Source organism: Protopterus annectens, chromosome 16.part0, assembly GCF_019279795.1.
Source record: "Protopterus annectens isolate FY-2018-M chromosome 16.part0, PAN1.0, whole genome shotgun sequence".
Classification (NCBI taxonomy): Eukaryota; Metazoa; Chordata; order Ceratodontiformes; family Protopteridae; genus Protopterus; species Protopterus annectens.
In genome coordinates this window covers 441,312,991-441,336,181 of record NC_056750.1, presented here as the reverse complement: position 1 = coordinate 441,336,181, position 23,191 = coordinate 441,312,991, and the positions used below count along the sequence as shown (strand labels likewise).

At 40.7% G+C, this 23,191-nt stretch overlaps 1 protein-coding gene across 4 annotated transcripts in view; it reads right to left on the bottom strand.

Moving 5' to 3' along the window:
- Positions 1-23,191, bottom strand: part of DENND1A (DENN domain containing 1A) — a 4,751,104-nt gene that overhangs the window by 2,735,984 nt on the left and 1,991,929 nt on the right. For all 4 annotated transcript variants that reach the window (XM_044058260.1, XM_044058262.1, XM_044058261.1 and 1 more), the window contains exon 6: positions 6,007-6,076. In XM_044058260.1, the coding sequence (XP_043914195.1) occupies positions 6,007-6,076 (70 nt within the window). The remainder of the gene's footprint in view (positions 1-6,006; positions 6,077-23,191) is intronic.

The following is a 23,191-nucleotide window of genomic DNA, read 5'->3' as shown; positions in this document are numbered from 1 at the left end:
TTCTTTAGCTAACTACTTTACTGTAATACCTTAGAACCATACAATCAGAATTTACAAGGCAACTGGGTCATGTGGCCATTTATGCCTTGCCAGCATCCACTCTTAAGACCTTATCTTCTTTTTTTCAAGGAGAGATGGGTAAGTCTCATGAGGAACGGATTTATGGATATCGATTGAACTGTTTGATTCCTTCTTAAAGGAATATACTGTGCCACTCTGCTTGAACTGGAGAGGAAGTTTGTTCCAGAGAAGGGGTACTTGTGTGACAAATGTCTCTCTCAACCATGATTTGTTTATTTGCTGAAGAAAGTCCAGAGCACTGGTTTTAGTGTCAACTGGACTGTTCGATGTGTGGACTTACAGATGCCTAATGGCCTTTAAGGCAAGGCATAGATCACCCTTAAGCAGTCTACAGGGCACTGAATACAAGAGACAAGGCCTCCAGCCTCTTGGTACCCGAGATACTTTAGGCCCATAATTCTTTTGGTCAGGTATTCTTGGGGTCTCAACAACTGCTTGATATGTTTAGTAAGATACATCTCAAAAGGGAACACTGAACATGATAAGCCTGCTCAGTGCAGCACATAGAGGGGTTAAGGATTTCTTTGGATAAAGAAATACCCTTGGTAATCAGCAGCGTCAAATACGATTTTCTGTCCACTGCTGCAACATGATGATCAAAGGAGAGGAAGTTATCTACCAAGGTCTCTCAGAACACTCTTGTTTTGGAGGCGGGTGTTTTCCATACTGTAAGCTGAGTGGAGGGTTTAATTTATCAACTGTAACAATACTGTATTTTATAACATTTTCTTTTAGCTCATTTTCAGAGAACAAGCTATGTTCTACAAGTTCACTTTGAAGCTTCTGCGTATCAAAAGGAGATTTGCATGAAGCACTTACTTTACAATCATCTGAAAATTTGGTTCACCAGAGTTTCCAGTTTTTGATATGGGAAATCAGTAAAGTATATAGTGAATAGCAAAGGACCAAGCACGGATACGTGTGGTAGCCACGGGTTATCTTCATGATCTCTGAGGATGTGTCTGCCACCATGACAGTGAGAGTTTGGTGCGACGCCCGTGCCCTGGCCCAGCAATCAAGGAGCCTCAGTCCTCACCACTAACACCAGAGAGGGCGTCTCATACATGAGAAAAGGATAACAAATACATACAGTAAAGTGCAATTTCCCTTAAGGGCACACAGAGATCACAGTCAGTCCGGGGCTGGTCGTTCCCTTGCTCTACAGGTCCCCAACAAGACTCCCCACTGGCACAGCTACAGGGTCCAGACCTCAGTTTAGTGGGCAAGCTAAACCCTCTAGCAAGCGCTCTGTCCAAACAGTGCTTTGTGTAACTGCCCAAGTAGCTGACACACACACACACACACACACACACACACACACACACACACACACACACACACACACACACACTTTGAGAAGAGTTTATACAAACACTCCTGGGGAAGGCTAGCACAGTTTCTCCAGCTGTGCCCCTTTCTCTCAGACTATACGGTAGTTCCACTTGCCATCACCCATTAATATGTATCAGCTACTCAAAGGCCCTTAAAAAGATGTCCAATTACTACTGTGCAATATTATTATCCAATTGATAGTTGTGACTAAACAGTCAAGGCTTATTAGAGTGACTTGGTACAGGATCCTTATACACATGCAATGTACTCTTAGAGCTTAACTTATCTCTACACAAAACAGCCACAGTTAAAAGGTTTTAAAATATTTAAAAATAAATAACTAAAACCACAAGACAATACTTTCTACTACACAGTGCTAGTCAAAAGTTCAGAGATCACACATAAATACTTAAAATAAATTAGTAGTACAGTTCTGACATCACAGAAAAGCACTTAGTCTAATCTTTCTAGTTCCTAGCTATTTCTAAAAGAAAACACAAGTCTAAGATCACTTACGTACAAGAACAGGCAGTATTGCGAGTTGGATGGTCAGACAAACATGCTTAATGCCTTCTGATTCTCTCTGTTTAAATTGAAATTGCAGTCCTGATTTACATTACATCATTCTTTTACACCTTCCTGGGGTTCCCAAGCTGACAGAAACTGCATTTACATTATTTTACTCCTAGGCAGAAACCAGAGCAATAAAGGACATTTATGCATGCAAATTCTGGTCATTAACTTTAACCTTAAAACAACAGGCAGGAAGCCTTCATCTACCCCAGCTGGAGCCAGACTGTAAACATCAAAGACAGTCATGAAATGCTTGACTTAGCTTTCTTACAGTAGAGTGCACTGTTGTCACATTTTTTTCAGTTCCACATGTAACAGCATATTCTTTCATTTAAGAAAACAAGCTTGTAGTTCAACATTCATATTTACAAAATGATAGAATTATCTGCACAATTCTATCTGGCTAGGCTGGCAGCCTTCACATTTGGTCTTGCAGCCAATTAGCTATCAGCTTAAATACATATGGATCAAATTGGAGTGGATTTAGTTTGTTGATAATTCTGGCATGTGGTGTAGTATCAGATGCCTTGGAGAGATAGGCTGCATGGACAGCATAGACAGCATGACCACTGTCTACAGCTTGTATTCCCCACTAAAAAATTGCCAGATTCATTAAACAGGATATATCTTTAGCAAAACTTAAATGCTGAGGGTCAAAACTTGTAAGACTTTTTATATCACAGTTTATTAGATCTGTTATAAACCATTCCATGGCCATGCAGGAGAGGCACAGCAGGCTGACTGGTCAGTAATTCCCAGAGTCTGTGGTGGGACTTCCCTTGTGAAGTGTCATCATGACTGTTTTGTGCTAAACTTCAGGGACAAAGATGGTGGATGAGCTCAAGGTGAACAGCTGTAGGAGTGGGTACACCAATAGTTCTGTTCAGCAGGCAGCTTGGTATGTTTTTGGGTCTAATACAGGATTTTTTTTGAGAGTACTTTTATCAAGTGTTCTTTTGTGATAATACGGTATTTGAGATCCTTAGGTATATGTAGGTTTTATACAGATTTGTTTACGGGAAACTTGCAATGAATACTTTTTCATCACTGGCAGATTTTAAAAATTCCCTACAGAGTCTATGGCTATGTTACTGTAACTAAACTAGAACTGTGGACCAAAAGCAATGAAACCAAACAAAATATAGATCATGCCTGCCAATAATGTGGACTGCCCCTTATGATCTGATGAAGGTATAACCAAAAGCGCTTATCATTCATAAAGGGACTTCTATGTGATTCTTACCCAGTTTTTGTTTTTAATTCTTGTTTTACTAAAGTACTATTTTAAACAGTCGTGGTGGTGAAGTTAGGCTCGTTCATACTGCTGTGGTTCTAATCCATCTCACCTTTATTAGTTACAATGCATTTTACTTGGATTGTACCTTCTTGATTGTGGTCTCTCCACTGCCAAGTAATTTTACCTGGTAAGTTTGCCTGTCTCAAGTAAAATTTAATAATGGTGTTAACAAAAAAAAAAAATCATCATTGTTGCTACAGTAAAACTGAAATGTTACTCAGTGGAATATAATGATTTCCAGGATCTACATCATCTTTTTTCTTTGTTTTTTTTTTTTGGTTTTTTTATATGTTAATTTTTGTATCTTGAATACCTTGCATGTCATACCTAACATTTGCTATTTTGCCTTGTATTGTATTATGCTGTATGTTATATGCCTTGTATTGTATGAAATCTTGTAAGATTTATTAACTGTGGACTTTTTCTTTACGGGCCTCCACTAAAAAGGGGCCTTTCGTGGTCCAGTCAAACTTTTTTAGTAAACAAATGATAATAAACTATTCTGCATATACTGTTACCACAAATTCCATTTATTTCTGTTCCATTTATTTAATTTGCTCCTTCCTTCATCTGAAGAATTCACTTCCGATTTTTTATTTTATTTATCTTTTTTACACTATTCAGTACTTCAATTACAGTTGGTTTAGATTTTGATTTCCATTTTCTAGCAATTGCTTTTTTCACAGCCAAAAGCATTAAACTTATTAAGGCCTTACTATGTCTGAGCAATTCAGATGCTAAATCCCAGCTCAAAAGAATCATTTCCTTAGTTGTAACCAAAGTACTCCGAAGGGAATTTTTAAAATCTGCCAGATTACCCCCACACAGAAAAATATATTTTATTTTATATATATATATATATATATATATATATATATATATATATATATATATATATATAAATAAAATAAAATATATTTTTCTGTGTGGGGGTAATTACCAATGCTGGCCTGTTTAACCAACAGATGTCCTTAGATCCACTTTTGGGGAACACTGTTGTTTAGATGCATCTTTCACAGCCGGAAAACTGGCCAAATGTTTCACAAGTGATGCAGTCTTTCAAGGGATAGCAAGAGACAAAAAATGGTGCCATCTCACATTTATACTGGTCTCCCAGTAGGGAGGAAGAAAACTATAACAGCATCATAATTCAGAGATAAAAGAAGAAAGTCAACACTTGACCCTTAAACTGGGATAGGAAGAGGAGGAACTGCTTAGTAAACACTGATGCCTGCCTGAAAGAAAGGTGAGAGGAGCAGTACTTACAATTCCCAGAGGCTCAGGTGAGTGGAATGAAGAGAGAGTTTTACATTCCACAACATAGTTAAGACATTTCACAGATTCTAAGAAAATAGGTAAAGTAAAAAAAAATTACTTGATTGGACCTCAAATGGTGGGAGCCATTTGACTTTTCTTTTTAAACATGTAGCACTAACTGACAGTAATGAAAAACAGCTTGCTTTCCACAATATGGTTAAGACGGTTTTACAGCCTATGCAGATATGGATAAATACAAGAAAAAGACTTGACAAAGACCCCCAAATGGTGGCAGCTATTTGGCAATTATTGCCATACAGGTAACAATAGTGAAGCAGTATTGAAACATAGCCCAGGAAAGGTAAGAACAAATGAACCTGAAAAAAGTGAAAATCAAGTGACAAGTCTATAACAGAAAATTGTGATGTCTAGACCAACCGGCTACCATGATCTTCATTCAAGCCAAATTCTAAGCCAAAGTAGGAGACTTGCTTGAAATCACTGGAATGTTCTTCACTGACAGATCTACATGACAAAATGCAGGCTTCAACAAGGGAGAAAACTGGACTACTTAGCCTGTTGTCAAGTCCATAACTGCAGAGTGCATCACTGCAACCTTACCCTTTCAAAGCAGTGTCAAAAGATGACCACTCAAAGTCAATAAAAGCTAACCTTGCTCCTTAAAGAAAACCATCACTGCTGCTAGGGGAAACCACTCAGATAGTCAAAACAGAAAGAACCTCAACAGGCTGAAGGACGGTGCAGAAATCTGATTCTGTGGCAGTGTTTCATAGTGTGTTTTGGCATGCACAAATATACTTATCTGATAGAAACTACAACCATGGGGGCTATCATTTTGGTTAAAGTTTTCTGTACTGGATACAAGTACCTCTTCTAGCAGCACAATATGGATCAAGAATAAATACATGGTGTAAAGAGCAGTTTGGTGTCACAGCAACATTTCAGAAGGCAGACATTTCCTGAGTGGATTCCTCATTACAATCTGCGTTTAACACTAGTCTTATTGCACTTATCTCTGACATACAGTAAAAGGTTCTGAAAAAAAAACAAACTAGTCCAATAAACCCAGTTCTGAATGTTCAGTTTTTTGAAACAGACAAGATGAAAGCAGGAAAGATGTGGATAAGGAGCAGGAAACCACCCCATGAGCACAGTTATGGTGCAAATGGAGGGATACCGCTCAGAAAACTGCCTGAAAAACGTTACTGTTCTGAGAATGTAAGATAATCTGTACACCCAAATGGAATTACAAGTAGCTAGTCTAGCAAAACATAATATGCTGTATTAATCTCATGTTCTAGTGACAGAAATGTACTGTAACACTGTTTAAGTGGTCACTAACAAAATGTCCTCACTGGCAATGATACATTTATAGTAAACCAGAATTCCTACATTTGGATATATTTTTTTAGTAAAAAGCAGTTTATATTTTCTTGAAAACTTACATGTCCTTTGATTGTGTAATCAGCCAAGATGTTCAGTAGTTTATAGAAAACTTCAAACCAGGGAAGATAGCTAAGAATAAAAAAATACACATTGTTAATCTTGAAGAAAAAGTCATCTTAAAACTAACACACTGTTAACAGTCATCTACCACATGTCTGAGCTGTGAAAAAGGTCAAATGTATCAGAAGAACCTTAATATCCAATTCATACACATACAGTTTCCAATTCCTTTACTGTGCATGACAAAGGAAAGCATGATGGAAGAAAAAAACTCAACTGCAAATAGTCATAAGAACACAGTATTTTTTACAGAGCAGAAGGTATTGAAAGCAAGAGCAGAACATCTGAAAGCTGGCATCAATCAATAAAATCAATTACTGAAGGGATTTTTTGTTGAGGCACAAATTTTGGCTCAGTGTTAAATTAAATGGCTTTCCTGTTAAAAAAAAAAAAAAGTCTGCTAATGAATCAGATTTTTTTTAACACTGTAACTCTAGAGAAACATATTGTGTGACTTTGTAATACAGCAATCCGGTTAAAAATACCAACAAAGACATTATCTTCATCAGACTAAGGTTCAATAACTATAACCTCTGCTTGTATGCTGTGTGATTTTCAAACAAGTCTTTCATGCTCCCAACTACATTAATTAGCGGTAGATCTGTAGGACCTGTGATGTAGGAAAAGCAGACAATACCTACCTGGTAGGACAAGGGCTTAGATTTATAAACAAACTGTGTAGTACACAGTGCCATTCTGGTTACCAGTGAAGCCTAGTGTATGGTCAAATCAAAGACGCAAGTTGCACAGTAATAGCACAACAGCTCACACTGTATCCCACTGTACACAAATGACTGCATAAAATAATAGTTATGTACTCACCATAACTTGGTATCTGTACTATCCGTAGTCACCATTCATTATGTACGGGTCTAGGATCTGAGCCGGCACACAGACAACAGCTTAGCTCAAGCCCCTCTCCCCCATAATGCTCTGCTGCCCTCTAACCACTCAGATTGAGTTTGCCCTGGAGAAAGAAGACAGACAGAAGAGACCCACCACCAGACTAGGTCCATCAAAAATCTGCCAATCCTTCAGGAAGGGAGATGGAGGGTGGGACTGTGATAAATGGTGACTATGGATAACACAGATACCACGTTATGGTGAGTACATAATTATTAATCTGATGTTATCCTAGTCACCAATCATCAGGTATGGGTAAGAGTTCCCAGCTACCCAAAATTCTCAGATGGCCTCGAGGAAGGACATGCCGAAGAACAGTTGAGCCAAAGGAAGCCCTTCCTCTAGAAACTACGTCAAGTTTGTAATGAGAGATGAAGGTATGAGGAGAGGACCAAGTTGCCACTGCACAAATGTCATCCAAAGACTGACGGGCTACAAAGGCAGATGAAGTGACCACCAGCCTGGTAGAATGAGCCCTAACTGGCCCAGGCAAAGGAGAACCACATGAGGAATATAGGTAAGAAATGCAATGGGAGACAGTAATCTGACACAGTTTGGTCTTTCCTGTTAAATGAAAAGGCCACAAACAATTGGTCTGAGAGACGAAAGGGTTTAGTTCTGTGCAAATAGAAACGAAGCTGACGATGAACATCTAATGTATGTAAAATGTATTCCCCCTTGTTAGCATAATTTGGAAAGAACACGAAGTTGGATAGAGTGATTGAGATTCGCCTCAGTGACCACGTGCGATATAAAGAAAGAGTTGGGTTTCAAGGGCACTCTATCTTTATGAAATATTAAGTAAGGAGGCTTAATGGTAAAAACCTGCAATTTTGATGTTCTTTTTGCCGAAGTTATGGCCACTAGAAAGACAGTTTTCCAAGAAAAGAACGTAAAGTCACAGGATGCAGCAGCCTCAAAAGGGGGTTTAGTTAGAGACCGTAGCACCAGAGTACGATCACATGATGGAGACAGGTCCTTGACTGGAGGAGGGAACAAAAAAACACCTTTCAAGAAGGCTTGCAGAGCCGGGAATAAAAGGTAGGGTCATCATTGTGATGAAAATTAGAAATTTATGCCAAACAGATTTTGATTATAGAGAAACTAGCACCCTTCTGAAAAAGGGAAGCCAAGAGCAGGAGAATGTCAGAAATAGGAGCCGAGAAAGGATCAAGACTCCAATCTCTAGCCCAGATAGAGAATCTTTTACACCTACTTCTGTAAACTCTCTTGGTAGAAGACTTCTGAGAAGCAAGGATAATGTCCCTTCACAGTGGATGCAAGCCTGGACCTAGCAATAATCACTGAAAGTTGACAAACCAAGCTGTCAGATGGAGGGTCTGCAGATCTGGGGGGTGAATGGAGAGACAGATGGGAGATCAGATCTGAGCACCCAAGGAGGTTGCTTCAGATAAGATGGTAGGAGAGGGAACCACACACAATGAGGATCAACTGCATCCTGAGGCATCTTGCTTTCTGAAGAACTCTCGGAATTAGGTGGAAAGGCATAAAGGAGACACAGAGGCCAATCATAAACCAGGGCTTCCCTGCGGGACTCCCCCTCCAGGGATTCAAGCCAAAGTAATTGTTGCATTTGTGGATGAGAGAGGAAGCAAATAGATCACAGCTCAGTTGGCCCCACCGATGGAAGATCTACTTTGCCACTGAAGGACTCAGGGACCACTCATGAGGGGTCAGGATAGCCCTTGCTCAACTTGTCCACCACGTTGGATGTTCCGGGAATGCGTGTTGCAAGGAGAAAGCACCCCAAGGACATCGCCCATTCCCAAACCCTCATGGCCTTGCGACAAAGCAGATAAGAATATGTGCCACCTTGCTTGTTTATGTACCACACAACAGCCATGTTGTCTATGTGAACTGCTATTGTCCCCAGAGGAAGGCAATCCTGAAAGGCTTGCAATGAGAGAAGGACAGCTCTCATCTCTAGGACATTTATGTGCAGCTTGATCTCTGAATGGGACCATGTCCCTTGGACAGTGTTCCCCTGGAATTGCCCCCCACTTTAGGAGGGAAGCATCCATGGTCAACGTGGTCATCAGAACTGGGGGAGAAAATTACCTGCCAGCTAGGAGGTCCGGGGAAATGCATTCACCATGATAGATGTCTCTAAGAAATCAAAGTGAGACAAATAGGGACTGACAGGGGATGAGAAAGGGCAGACCACTGAACCACCAAGGTCCATTGTAGCATTCTCATGTAGTATCTGGCCAGCAGAACCAGATGAATGGCTGCTGCCATAGAACCTAGAGTCCTCAGAACAAGTGACACTGGAAGACGGGTTTGCTCCAGAACTGTGTGAATGTGAGATAGGATAAGAAGCACGCATTGGAGAGGAAGAGCTGCAAACTCCGAGGTAGTATCCAGCTGAGTGCCTATGAATTCCAGATGTTGAGATGGGGGAGATGGGGTCAAGGAAGATTTGGCCAGATTCACTGTTATCCCCAACTGATGGAAGAGAATGTGAAGAAAGTGTGTGTTCTCCACTAATTGATGCTTTGTGGGAGCTGTAAGGAGCCAATTGTCAAGGTAGGGAAACACCTGGAATCCCTGCAGCCTGAGATGAGCTGCCACCACTGCCATGTATTTGGTGAACACCCAGGGGGCTGTGGCGAGTCCAAAGGGCAGGCCTCTGAATTGGAAGTGCTCGGCTCCTAAGCAAAAGCAGAGGAATCTTCTGGAACACCTGTCTATTTTGATATGACAGTACATGTCCTGGAGATCCACAGAGCACATTCAGTCATTCTTGTGCAGAACAGGCACAATGGACTGTACAGTGACCATCCAAAACTGAGACTTCTTGACTGACAGGTTTAAGTAACCGAAGTCCAAAATGGGACGTAGGTCCCCCATTTTCTTTGGTACCAAAAAGAAGTGTCAGTAAGTTCCGGATCCTCTCTGTCCTGTGGGGACCTTTTGGATCGCTCTTTTTTGGATGAAGTTCGTGACCTCAAGGTGGGCTAACTCACTCTGACTGGGTGGCACGTCTGGGAGAACTCTGTTTCTTGGTGGGGGGTCTGAAAAGGAAATGCAGTAGCCCATGGATATGATTCTTAGCACCCATTGATCATTTGTAATGTTTGCAAAGGGTGCAAAAAAGGAAATATGAGGATCCGAGGAAACAGTTCTCGAATACCTCAGATCAAAAAGGGTCAGATCCATGGCAGGTCTGGTTTAACTCTGATCCGAAGGCCTCAATCCGGAGACCTTGGATCCGAGAGTCGAACCTGAAACCCTCAGATCTGAAAGGCTGGGAGTGGAAGCCCCGAATCCAGAGTTGACTCTAGAAGTTTTTGGATCCTAAACCCTCGGATCCAACACCGCTAGGGCTGCAGTTGGATGCAGGGATCTGGGATCTGACAGCCTATCTATCTTAGAGGAAACTTCCCCTGAGGAAGAAGAAGGTTTCCTCATGTCCAGAGGGTTCTGGCATGGAGGAGGATTCCTTAACTAAGGGCCCCCCCTGAACCATACCTTTTAGTAGGAGCTTGTTATAATGGTCGCCCAGGGCCCTGGGGTCTTCCACCCACATGAGGAGCACCTTTTAAACCCTAAGGGCTTGTCAGACATCGGGAATGATCAAAGCCGAAGGGAAGATCTAAAGAAGAGTCAGGGGAAAAAACAGGCTTTAAGTCCAGAAGCCCTGAGATCCGCCCAACAACTACACAGTGAAACTACTAATAAACACTAAACTAAAATAAAGCCTCAACAAATACTTAATAAAAAAAGTCAGAAAATTGTTAGATCCAAAGGAGGAGCCAGGAAAAGGGGTTCCTAATCCACAAAACCAAGTCAACAGAAAAGGGCCCAACAGATGACCAAAACAGCTGAGAACCAAGAGAAAACAAATGACCAACAGGAAGGGAAAGAAAAAGGATTACCTAACTAGGCTAGAAAATTAAGCTAAACAGATAAAACTAACAAGAAAATTAGCAAGAAAAACCCAAAATATGAAGTCACTTACAGGAAACTATGAGGAGCTGAGCAATCTGCATCTGACTGACTAAGTGGCAAACAAGATCTGAGGGGTTAGATGGCAGCAGAGCATTATGGGAGGGGCGGAGCTTAAGCTAAGCTGTCGGCTAGGTGAACTGGCTCGGATCCGATGTCAGATCCTAGACCCATACATGATGAATTTCTAAGAAGTCATGCAAACAAATGAGGTAGGAATGACATGCACATGTAGGCTGGGAAAAGATTATCACAATTCATAGTGATATGTACAGCAGTTTGTGCATTTAACTACCTGACTCTGCAGACACACACAGCACAAGGAAAATTCAGGCATTACTTGCTGGCAAAATATTAGGTGTGGCAGTGATCTGTGTTCAGCAGCACTCATTTATTCTTGCCAAAAATGGAGCTGCTCTAGTTGTCTGACACGGCAAAACCAATGTATGATAAAGGTTTAAACAGTAGTTATCTGTGGATAACACAAAATAACACAACTCACCAGAACATGTCTGACTGTTTCTGAGCAGACTGGGATGTAATAAGGAGTCTAGTATACCTGTATTGTCTAAGTTGAATCCAGGGGACTGGATAGTACTCCTAGCCCTGTAGAAAATAATTTATGTGGACCACATATTATTTTAGCTACTATGACCTTCCAGTAACAAACGTGAAACATGTTAGGTATAGCATAGACGTCTGTCTAACAAATACTTAGGCCTGTCGATGTTATACTAATGCATATGGATGAGTATATCTGACTCTCTAGTACAGCAGAGGAGAGACAGCCTCCACTATGCATGAGGTGTGTAATACCTCATCCCTCCATGAGGTATTTGGTATCACAGTGTGTACATACGTGGCAGCTGGGCCCCATCTGGCTCATACTCCCATGCATATGTATGCAGGAAGGACAACTATTCCCGGATTTATCTAGCAGTATGAAATGCATACAAATTATCTCTAATGTGCGTGTGTATCTGCAGCATTCTGGCAGCTGCAATGACTCAAACTTTTGAAACATGACCGATGTCATTATGTGGTTAAGTACAGGCTTGCTGTGCAGAAAATACACATTTATTAATGTGTAAACATTGCTTGTAACCACTACACCCAAAAATGTTTGCATGGCTATGTGGTTGTTAGGTTAAGTACAGGCTTGCTGTGCAGAAAATACATATTTATTAATTGTGAAACATTGCGTGTGACCATTACACCCAAAAATGTTTTGCTGTGTACTGCAGGTCATTCTGGATAGCCCATGAAGCCCTGGCTCATAACTGCTTTCTTCCATTCTGAAACTGTGACTGAAAAATCATACAGTGTCTCCCACGTTGAAACAAGACATGCTACTGAATTTGTCTTTGGTGATTAAAGGTACATGTCTGCTGCCTTGACATATCTGGTGGGAAATTATAACATAACCCTGACATGGCCAGCAAACTGGTTTCTGTATGTGTCACACTGTATAACATGATTCTACAGAAACAAACTGGTCAGCCCCTTGACATTTTTCAGTTAGGACATGTCCAAGATGCCACCACAGCAGCAGGAACAGGACAGGATAAGTAAGATAAGCAAAATTATGCACAATTAGGAATAGCAGCAAGTAATGATGGGCAAACTGCATAGCAACTGCGGTGAAGTGGAAAACATGGCCAAACAACTATGGGCATGACAGTCAAAGTGACTGTGCCACACAGAATAAACATGATACATGCAGTGTTACTGTCAGACTGTGCTAGTCCTTGCATGGCCTGATCACACAGTGCATCACACATCACATGAATACAACGCAATGGAGAGTACTGAAGGTCACATCTAGCATCATTCACACAGGTGACAACTGACATGATAACACAGTGTATCATCCAGAGAATTTCTCATGCCCTCTGCAAATGCTGGCTGATCACCCTGTAAAGCCAGTGGCCTCAGTATGTCTGACTGTATCTCCAGCTTGTGTGTAAGCTGTCTCATCACCCAGGAGTGACAGAGATAATGTCACTACGTCTCCTGACTGGAATCCACAACCACACCTGCTGTTATCACCATCAGAGGTATCTGTGGCACCAACATCGGCCCTTTGCCCAGTCACAGATGTGTCTATATTATGTCCATCATGGATGATACCTGTAAATGCAAAACACAATGGTAAACACACCAACATATGCTACTAGGGTTCTCAAGTGACTTGCAGAGCAAAGGTTTTCATGCAGCTTTGCTTCACTCCACTCTCAAGGCGAATATTTTGACATTCATTTCTCAAACACTAAGTTGGTTATAATCAGAGAAATGATAACTCATAACCAGGGTCTTGGAAATGCTTGATTTACTCATGGGTAGAGTGGTTTGATCATGAGGGTGAAGCCCAAGTGAACAAACAAAGCCAGCCATGGGTAAATCCAGCATTACCTACAAACAGCTTTTACCCAATGGTATTATTTATAAAGTCACTTACCTTTTCTAAGTAACGTCACCGCATAAAGGAACTTTAAACGTTCTTCTGCAAATCCACCTGGGACAGGAACGTCTAAGGCATGTACTATGCAAGCAGCTGACACCTGCACAGTAAACTCAGAAGGATGCAGTTTCTGTCACTTTTTTAGAAAATAAAACTGGTTGCCTGAACTCCAGTCAGTGGGAGTCACTTTATTTAAAAAAAAGTGATTCCAGTTGACTGGCACTTCAAAAGCCATACCCGTTTTTTTAGTCCATACTAGACCTTGTTTTATTTGACTTTTTTTTTTCCAATCTGTTGCCTGAGGGGTCAACGTGTTCTACTCTGTACATAAGAATGATAATGAATGCTTGCTGATTGCAGCAATGAGTTTTTTTTTCTTTATTTCTTACTTATTCTTTCTTTCTTACTTATTAATTAATATTTGTTTTCTGTTTTATTTATTTATTTTTTTGGAGGTGGAAGGCAAACTTCCAGATTCCATTAACTGGAGACTGAGATTGATGCATTGATTTCTCAGTTTTATGGAGAGGAGGAAACGGTGGCTAAACCTACAAATTTTGTAAAAGCTATAGCTACCAGCACTTGAGTTTATTTCCTCCACTTTGGGGAGATGAGGACAGGGTTGTAATCATTTCTTTTGAGAGATGCAGCTGTCCAAAGTTAAGTTCATTTTCTGCACTTTGCAGCGATGAGAATAAGGAAGCTGTAGTTATTTCTTTCATTACAGGTACCAAGATGTCTTCCTGTTAGTCAACAGGTATGATGAATGCTTTGTCTTAGCAGCATTCTTTAGAAATATTTACATAAACACACATCTATATCTATATTCCTATAAACACATACACAACCAAAAAACAAGTTAAACCAAGCAAATAGTATAGGGTACAGTATTAGTCAGGCCTATTTTTAATAGTAACTCTCAAGTAACCAGAAACTTCAGTTATCTGGCATCTACCAATCCCCATGGGTACCGGTTAACCGAGAGTACTGTATTAGGGAACGTGCACACAAAAATCCACCTTTAAAATCTACTGTATAACATTTTTAACAAATCAGATAAACACTATATTTTAAATTATCGGTAACAAAGGATACTTTCAGAGAAATAAGCTGTTCATTTACAACCTTTTTATATCTACATATCCCACACAAAACACTTCATATACAGCTAGGGCTACCAGTACTCTTTGTTATTAATTCTACCGAGTCCAGTAATAATCAATTTTAGGAAGAAAACAGTGGTGGTTAAACAGTCCAATTCGTCTAGGCACAGTATTAACTAAGAGATATTTTAAAATGGTTATTTCTGTCTATGCAGCAGAAAAACATCAGGCTCATGAAGTTTGAACTTTTGTCCTTACTGACAACTTCAATGCTTCACTGCAATCTCGTACAACACTACTACAGAACTCAAAGCCCTGCCAGGAAAGGAGACCATCAAGAATGCCAATCACAACAGTCAACAGCCAGGGAAGGGGGGGTACAGAAGCTTACCACTTTCTTTGTAGAAGCCTTTAGCTAAGCTAATGAATGCAAAAGTACAGTTGTATAAATTGCACTTACACGCAACAGTGGATATTTGAATTTCTCACTGCTGCTTCTGCAGCTGTTAGACTATAAAGGTTGTGTCTACTGATTGGTTAGTCCTGAAGATAGAACATCATCTGCTATTAACAGCGTACAACATTTGCACGACTTTCTTGCCTAATATTTAAGTAGCACACTCATTCTGAAGTAAACAGACAAGAAATCACCTACAAACTACTTGCCAACAAAAACTATACATAGTAGTGGATGGAGGCTACTGCAGCAGTGCAGAATTCTGACATCTACTGTTATGGGTAAGTGCAACTTACACAACGGTAATATGTTTATTCCCACTGCTGCAATGGCCATTAGGCTATATGGGTTGATTACCAAAGCCTATACAACCTGGGAGGAGGAAGGATATTGATCCAGAAACCCTTGGAGAATGATCCAAACAAATCCAGTCCTGAATCAAGAGAGAGGAATCCAGTATGAAATGCTTTAAAAGGTATGCACAGAGGACCATGTAGCTCTCTCTAGAATGTTTCTTGAGTCCACCCCTTTTCAATATGCCATCAAAGAAGACAATAGTATAGTGCCTCTTGATACTGCCTTGAACTGGTTTATCATAGCGGGTATGACAAAAGGCAATAGTAGTTGAAGACAACCATCTTGAGTAGTCTGTTATGACTCGGGTTGCCCTTTCTCAGTCCCAACATTAGAAATAAACACCTGATCAGCTTTTCTAAAGGAGTTGGCTCTGTCAAGATAGTACCTGAGCTGCATAGACATGTCTAGAGTAAATAGAATTTTTATCACTGGTTTTGAGGGTCAGGATAGAACACTGGGAGATCGACAGCCTGATTCAATGTAAAGTTTAAAACAACACTGGATATGAATGAGACTTTTTTTCTTATTGACATCCTATCTCTACAGGAGAAACATATAGCTTTCACCAACAATGAAATCTTGCGATTCAGATACTCTTCTTGAAGATGTCAGAGCAATAAACAGAACAAGTTTTCCACGTAAAGAAACTTAAATCTGCCTGATGTGCAGTTTTATATGGAGATATGGCTAACTTTTCCAGCACTAAGTTAATATCCCAGGAAGGAGTAGGCTGTTAGAGTGGTAGTCTCAGCATAATACACACTTCAGAAACTGTTTTACTAAAAACTTTGAAGAAAGTGGAAGACTCATGGGCAGATATGCTGAAATGACTGATGTACTTTGATAAAGGAGTGTCAAAGGCTAGAGCCTAGTAACGCGCACAAATATTTGAGCACATAATGCGTGAATGGTGCCAAGTGAGTAACCACGTCCTTATCAGAAAAAGCTCTTCCATTTGCCAATATAAGGTTTTCTAGTAGCAAAATTTCTTGCCTCCATTAGTACCTGCTGCACTTCCTCTGAAAATATGTGCCTAAAGGTATTAGAAATGAAATGTTGTGGCAGTCAGTTGAAGAGGTTCGAGACTGGGGGTGTCAACCCCCCATCCTGTGCGAGTAGGTCCAGTTTGCGAGGAAGCTTATGGTGACTGCCCTTGGTCAGTCCAATCAGAAGAGAGAATCAATGTTGCTTGGGCCAAAAGGGGGTCACCACACATTTTTGGAGAGTTCTTCTGAAACTTCAGAATTATCCTGGATGTAACTGGATATGAACCTTTCATTACATGGCAAAGGAATGGCATCTCTTTTACCTCATTACAGCTGTGTGCGCCTCCAGGCATTTCTACAGTTACCTCCTAGTGGGCCTCTAGGCGTCAGATAATGCTTGTTCATATTTGCATCAATAATTCCAAAACCATGTTACACAGAATGTATCAGAATATTTTATCTTGAAGAATATATATTGTCCAACACAACTGTATTGATATTTGACTTCTGTCAATGAGTGTTTGTTAGACATGTAAAGTTATAACTTCATTTTTTTTAAGGCTCAAGCCACACCCATTGGGAGTTAAAGATGCACACTCCAAAGAGCTGTACTGGAGGGAATGAATTAAAAGTAGGCAAATAGATCTACTTGTGGTGTTCTTCACAAATGAATCAACTCCTGATAGACTCTCTCATTTAATTTCCATTTGTGAGGTTCTCTCTTGCTCCAGTTCAGCTTGTCTGTCACTAAACTTTGCTTCGAAAGAAGGTAAGATGCTTGGAGAGATGAAAAGTGCTGAAGAGCTAGCTTCCAAGTTATCACAGCCAACATGCCTAGAGGGTACAATCTCGTCTTACTTGTAGATGTACCACATCCCTGTGGTATTATCTGTAATAACCTGGAGAGATCCTGGGGACCATAAATGAACGAGAGATTTTAATGCATGGATCACAGCCAATGTCAATTTTAAATTTACATGCTTTGGTGTATTTGAAAATGCTACAGGCCTTGCCACCTTTACTCCCAAGCAAAATCTGAGGAATCTGTAGTTACAGAACGACTTAAAGGTTGACAAGAAAAAGGGGGAGACCTGCATTTGCTTGCATTTGTAGTCTCTAGTGCATTTCCTTTTTTACAAAGCCCAAGATTGGCATGTGAAACTCCAGAGATGCAACTGTTGTGTCCATGTGTTTTTAAATACCAGAGCTGTAAGGCTCTTCCCCTTTTTAGTTGTTAATCTCTTTCTTTCTCCAGACTTCTACTTTGCTAAGATTGGTGCATTGCAGTGACTAGCAAGTAAGTGAATTTTACCCATATTGACAACTTTTACTTGCTATTTTTCAAGGTTTCTATTTTTATATTGGAAGACCTATTATCAAACTGTTGATCATACTTCACTTGGGTATTATTACAGATAAACTCACAAATGTAAGTCGTACTCTGTTTGACTCTGACAGGTGTGAGATACAAGCTTTATATCAAACGGAAGAAAAAAAGCCTTTTATTTAAATTCTGTTTCTGGGAGAAAAGGACCTGCACAGATTGGCTAGACAGAGGGACCTAGCTGAAAAAGATGTGCAGCAGCTTAGGATGATAAAGGATAAACAGGGAAACATACTCAAAAGAGAGAGAGGAGTGTGTATTTGAGCAGATGGAAAGAGTACTTTGAGGGGCTGATCAATGAAGAGAAAGAGAGAGCGAGAGAAGGTTGGATGAGGTGGGGACAGTGAATCAGGAAGTGCAATGGATTAGTAAGGATAGCTATAAAAAGGATGAAGAATGGAAAAGCTGTTCCAGATGACATACCTGTGGAAGCATGGACATGTTTAGGAGTGATGGCAGTTGAGTTTTTAACCAGATTGCTCAACAAAATCTTGGAAAGTGAGATGCTGCCTGAGGAGTGGAGAAGTGTATTTGTACCGATTTTTAAGAATAAGAGTGATGTCCAGAACTGTAGTAACTACAGAGAGGTAAAACTGATTAGCCACAGCATAAAGTTATGGGAAAGAGTAGTGGAAGATAGGTTAAGAAGGGAGGTGATGATTAGTGAGCAGCAGTATGGTTTCATGCCAGGAAACAGCACTACACATGCGATGTTTGCTGTGAGGGTGTTGACGGAAAAGTATAGGGAAGGTCAGAAGGTGTTGCATTATGATTTTGTGGACATAGAGAAATCATATGCCAGGGTGGCTAGAGAGGAGTTGTGGTATTGCATGAGGAACTTGGGAGTGGCAGAGAAGTATGCAAGACTGGTACAGGATATGCACAAGGGCAGTGTGACAGTGGTGAGGTCTGCAATAGGAGTGACAAATGCATTCAAGATGAAGGTGGGATTACATCAAGGATCGGCTCTGAGCCCTTTCTTATTTCCAATGGTGATGGACAAGTTGAAAGACAAGATCAGACAGAAGTCCCTGTGGAATATGATGTTTGTGGATGACATTGTGATTTGTAGTGAGAATAGGGAACAGGCTGAGATGATCCTGGAGATGTGGAGATATGCTCTAGAGAGGAGAGGAATGAAGGTCAGCAGGACTAAGACGGAATATATGTGTGTGAATGAGAGGGAAGACAGAGGAATGGTGAAGATGGAGGGAGTAAAGTTGGCGAAGGTGGATGAGTTTAAATACTTGGGATCAACAGTTCGGAGTAATGGTGAGTGCGGAAGAGAGGTGAAGAAGACAGTGCAGGCAGGGTGGAGAAGAGTGCCAGGAGTGATTTGTGACATATGGGTCCCACTAAGAGTGAAAGAGGTCTACAAGATGGTATTGAGACCAGCTATGTTATATGGGTTGCAGATGGTGGCACTGATGAAAAGACAGGAGTCAGAGCTGGATGTGGCAGAGTTAAAGATGTTAAGATTGGCATTGGGCATGACAAGGATAGACAGGATTAGAAATGAGTACATTAGAGGGTCAGCTCAGGTTGGATGGTTTGGAGACAAAGCCAGAGAAGCAAGATTGCATTGGTTTGGACATGTGCTGAGGAAGGATGATGTGTATATTGGGAGAAGGATGCTAAGGATGGAGCTGCCAGGTAACAGGAAAAGAGGAAGGCCCAAGGTTTATGGATTGTGGTGCAAAAGGACATGCAGGTGGTTGTTGTGACAGAGCAAGATGCAGAGGGCAGGAAGAAATGGAAACAAATGATCTGCTGTGGTGACCCTTAACGGGAGCCGCCGAAAGAAAAAGACAAAGATGATTAAAATTCTGCTTCAATATTTTAAGTTGTAATTGCACTTAAAGTGACCTGTGTGGTGATACTTTCGTGTATTTCTCTGCTTTTTATCCATATTTTAGCCAAAAAGGTTATCTGGTTGTATTTTCTAGTTCTGGAACCTTAGCCTTGTAGCTTCAGTTGCAGTTGTGGGAACACTGCATATTACTAAAAGACTTCATTATATATCCATTATACTGCACTATTTCCATAAGTAGAATTAACATGTAAAAGGTAAATTTTTGTATTTTGAACCCAGTCCGGGGCCTTAATCAATCTTGCAGCTTTTCTTTCTAGTTGTGGCAGGACTGTGATCAACAGCCAGATTTGAACTTCATTTAGTCAATTATTACAGTATTACTGGTAAATTTCTGAATAGTCTGAGGTCGGATTGCAGTAATGGCAGTATTGTGAATTTTGTTCCACGATTTGTGCTTCAGTACCTTTTAATATCTGTATATACCTGCATAAAGTTGCATTCCAGTGCTTTTCTGTTTACCTTGCTACTGTTTTTTCCCCTGCTCTTTGCGCAATACCTCCCACTGACACATTAAGCTAAAAGTTTTCGAAATTCTAACTATAGGACTAGAGATCCAGTGGGAATTTTTTCCCCAAATGTCCCACTCTTTTTTTGTTATGGTTTTAAAACGCTGTCTTTGGCTTCCACCCCTTATGAAAATCTGACTTCCAAAGTCCCTCCTTTCCCTCTTTGTTGTGTAACCTACTAAAGCACTTTCCCATCCATTCTTTTCCTCATCTCCATAATACTACATGCTCACCCAGCAAATCAGTATTGCACTTACTACAAACTCCACAGCTCCAATTTGCTTGGCAGCCTTGCCACACTCTGAGGGAAGACCACCCAAGGAGACCTCTACATAACCCAGTCTATGACCTACTAGTAGCCCACCAAATACAGGTCCAGACAACATGGATATGCAATTTCCAAATGTCTCCATAACCATATTGGTAGATATGGGCATCCTGAGAAAATATAGCAACTTTCTCATGTTCACAGACAACCATTTAATCCTTATCAAAACAAACACAGCATGTGAGAGATGCACATACATAATTTCACTGGAGACAAAAATCTTGCATACAAACAAGGTTGTCACGAACACGCACACAACAACCACCTCAAATAGTGTCCATCTCTCTCGCAAGCACACACACACAGACCAAATTATGCTGAGCCACTAAAAAGCAATCTTTCTGAGCCTCAAAGACCTCCTAAGTCTATAAACTAGAATGCCTATCCTCAGCAATCTCTAACACACTCACCAAAAGCAAAATCACACACCACGTATATGCCTACACCTAGTGCAGCCCCAATAGCAAAGTCCTTTAGTCAAGCAAACATATCACGCAGGGTTCTTGTCATAGGGGATTCCACTGTATGATGCACAGATGCTCTACTCACCAGACTGAACTAGAAGATTACTAATGGTTAACTGGTTATCTGGAGCCAGAATCCACAAAGTTATGCACATACTCAAGTCACTACACCATAGGTACCAGTATGATTCTATCATAGTCCATGTGGGTGTTTATGACCTGAGACGTACTTCCCTGGACTATATAAAAAGAGACATTGTTGAGCTCTCTGAATTTGTGTCTCAGCCAGGTATGTGCCTTGTACTGACCAGCATTCTACCTTCACCAAGGATGATGCCACAATATGAACAAATGATGACTGACTTTAATAATCAGCTAAGTTTCTGTTGCCTTTCCAGAATGATTCAATATTTGTCAGCATGGGAGGACATTGTTAGCCCACCATGTTGCTTTGCAAAGGATAATCTGCACCTGCACCTAGGCTTCTCAATATTGGCTAAAACTTTTTCCACCCCATTAGAGACTTTTGTTAGGCAACACGAAATTGACAAATCTACCAACATAGCAAATGAAACCCAAAGAAATCTAAAGGTGTTACTGCTCAATGCTAGGACTCTAAACAAGAAACTCCACACCCTAAAAAGCTGTTATCACTCTGGAGAATATAGCCATCTGTGCCATAACTGAAACATCTGTAAAAAGTACTCTGGCTGTGTAAGGCTTCCCTGCCTTCCATACATTTAGATCATCAGCTGCACAGACAGGAACAAAGGCTGGAGGAGTCTCAATTTACATTAGCAACAAGCATAACTCTATGCTGGTCATACAGGACGAAGCCCTGGAATGTATCTACATGCAAATCCCCATAAACAAAGTCCAATACCATATCCTAGCAAGCTAAAGGTCACCCTCTATATGCCTAAAACCCCATAGCAAGTAGGTAAACCTACTGGAGATACTCCCCATTAAACCAAATACCCATTTCATGAGAGACTAACTACCCCTCTACAGACTGAACATACACTGCCTTATACTCAGAGGCTCAATTAGTCCTGGACTGAATTAACACAAACACCCTTGACCAAATAGTGTGCACACCCACCATAGGTTAAAACTTAATGGACCTGGTACTCACCAATATGGGACAGAGTTGCACCTTCCCTGTGTCATGTCCTCACTGGTGAGGTTGGGCTACAAAGCTGTCTCCTTCAAAATAAAAATCAACTTGGTAACCCAGTAAATCCTGTAACAGTTAGGAAGCATTCCAAACCAAACTACATCCTAATGACCGATAGTTTGTCAAAATTCAGTGAACCTCCCAACCCCAAGTTCACAGCAACCTATGTGGAATTGTTCACAGAGATACCATACAACCATGTAAATGGGAGTATAGTGCCTGGTGTACTTACTAGAAGTACGCCCAAAACAAACTCTAGAAGCACAGCACACTGTTGGAACCCTAACCTTAATTGGGCTTGTAACAAAAGGGAAAATGTCAAGGCTAAAATCAGGAAGAACAACTCCCATAATGACAGGAGCTCTCTAATTAAATTAAACAGGAAATTAACAGGACTATTTAAATCCAACAAGGTTTGAGATCAAGAGTGTCACAGGCTAAATACAACCACAAGGCCTTGTACAGCTATATCCAAAACTTCAAAGGCCACACACATCAGTGTGCTGAACTGGTGATCAGTGGTGCTACCTTCACACAACAGAGCAACATAATGAATTTGCCAGCTGACAAATTCAGTTCAAACTTCACCCCCACTCTCCTATGCCACCCTTCATTGAAAATCTACTAGCATAATCTCTTCATCTATAAATAGGGAGCAGGTCCTAGCGGCGCTCGTTAAGGCCAAAAATACAACCTCATTGGGCTCCAACAAAAAAACAAGATGCATTCTAAATAGCTTGAAACATGACCTAATTGAGTCACATTTCAACTACAGCCTCATAACATGCTTTATACCACGAGAGTGGAGGACTGCAACAGTTATCCCACTTCACAAGGGTGGACCATCAACAGACCCAGAAACAACAGGCCTAATAGTCTGACTAGTCTAATATGCAAAGCCATGGAATGAATTATCATAGAAATGATCAACAAAGACTGGCAACCTTAAAACACTGGATACAACCCGGTTCAGCTTTCTCAAGGGAAGGTCATACTTACTAAACCTGGTGGACTTCTTTGAAAAGGTAACAAAGGAAATAGATGAGGCAAAATGGTGCACACCACCAACCTGGATCTGGCTAATGCATTCAATACAGTACCCCACTCAGGTATAATTGACAAACTCACCAAACTGGCCATAAATCTTTACATAACT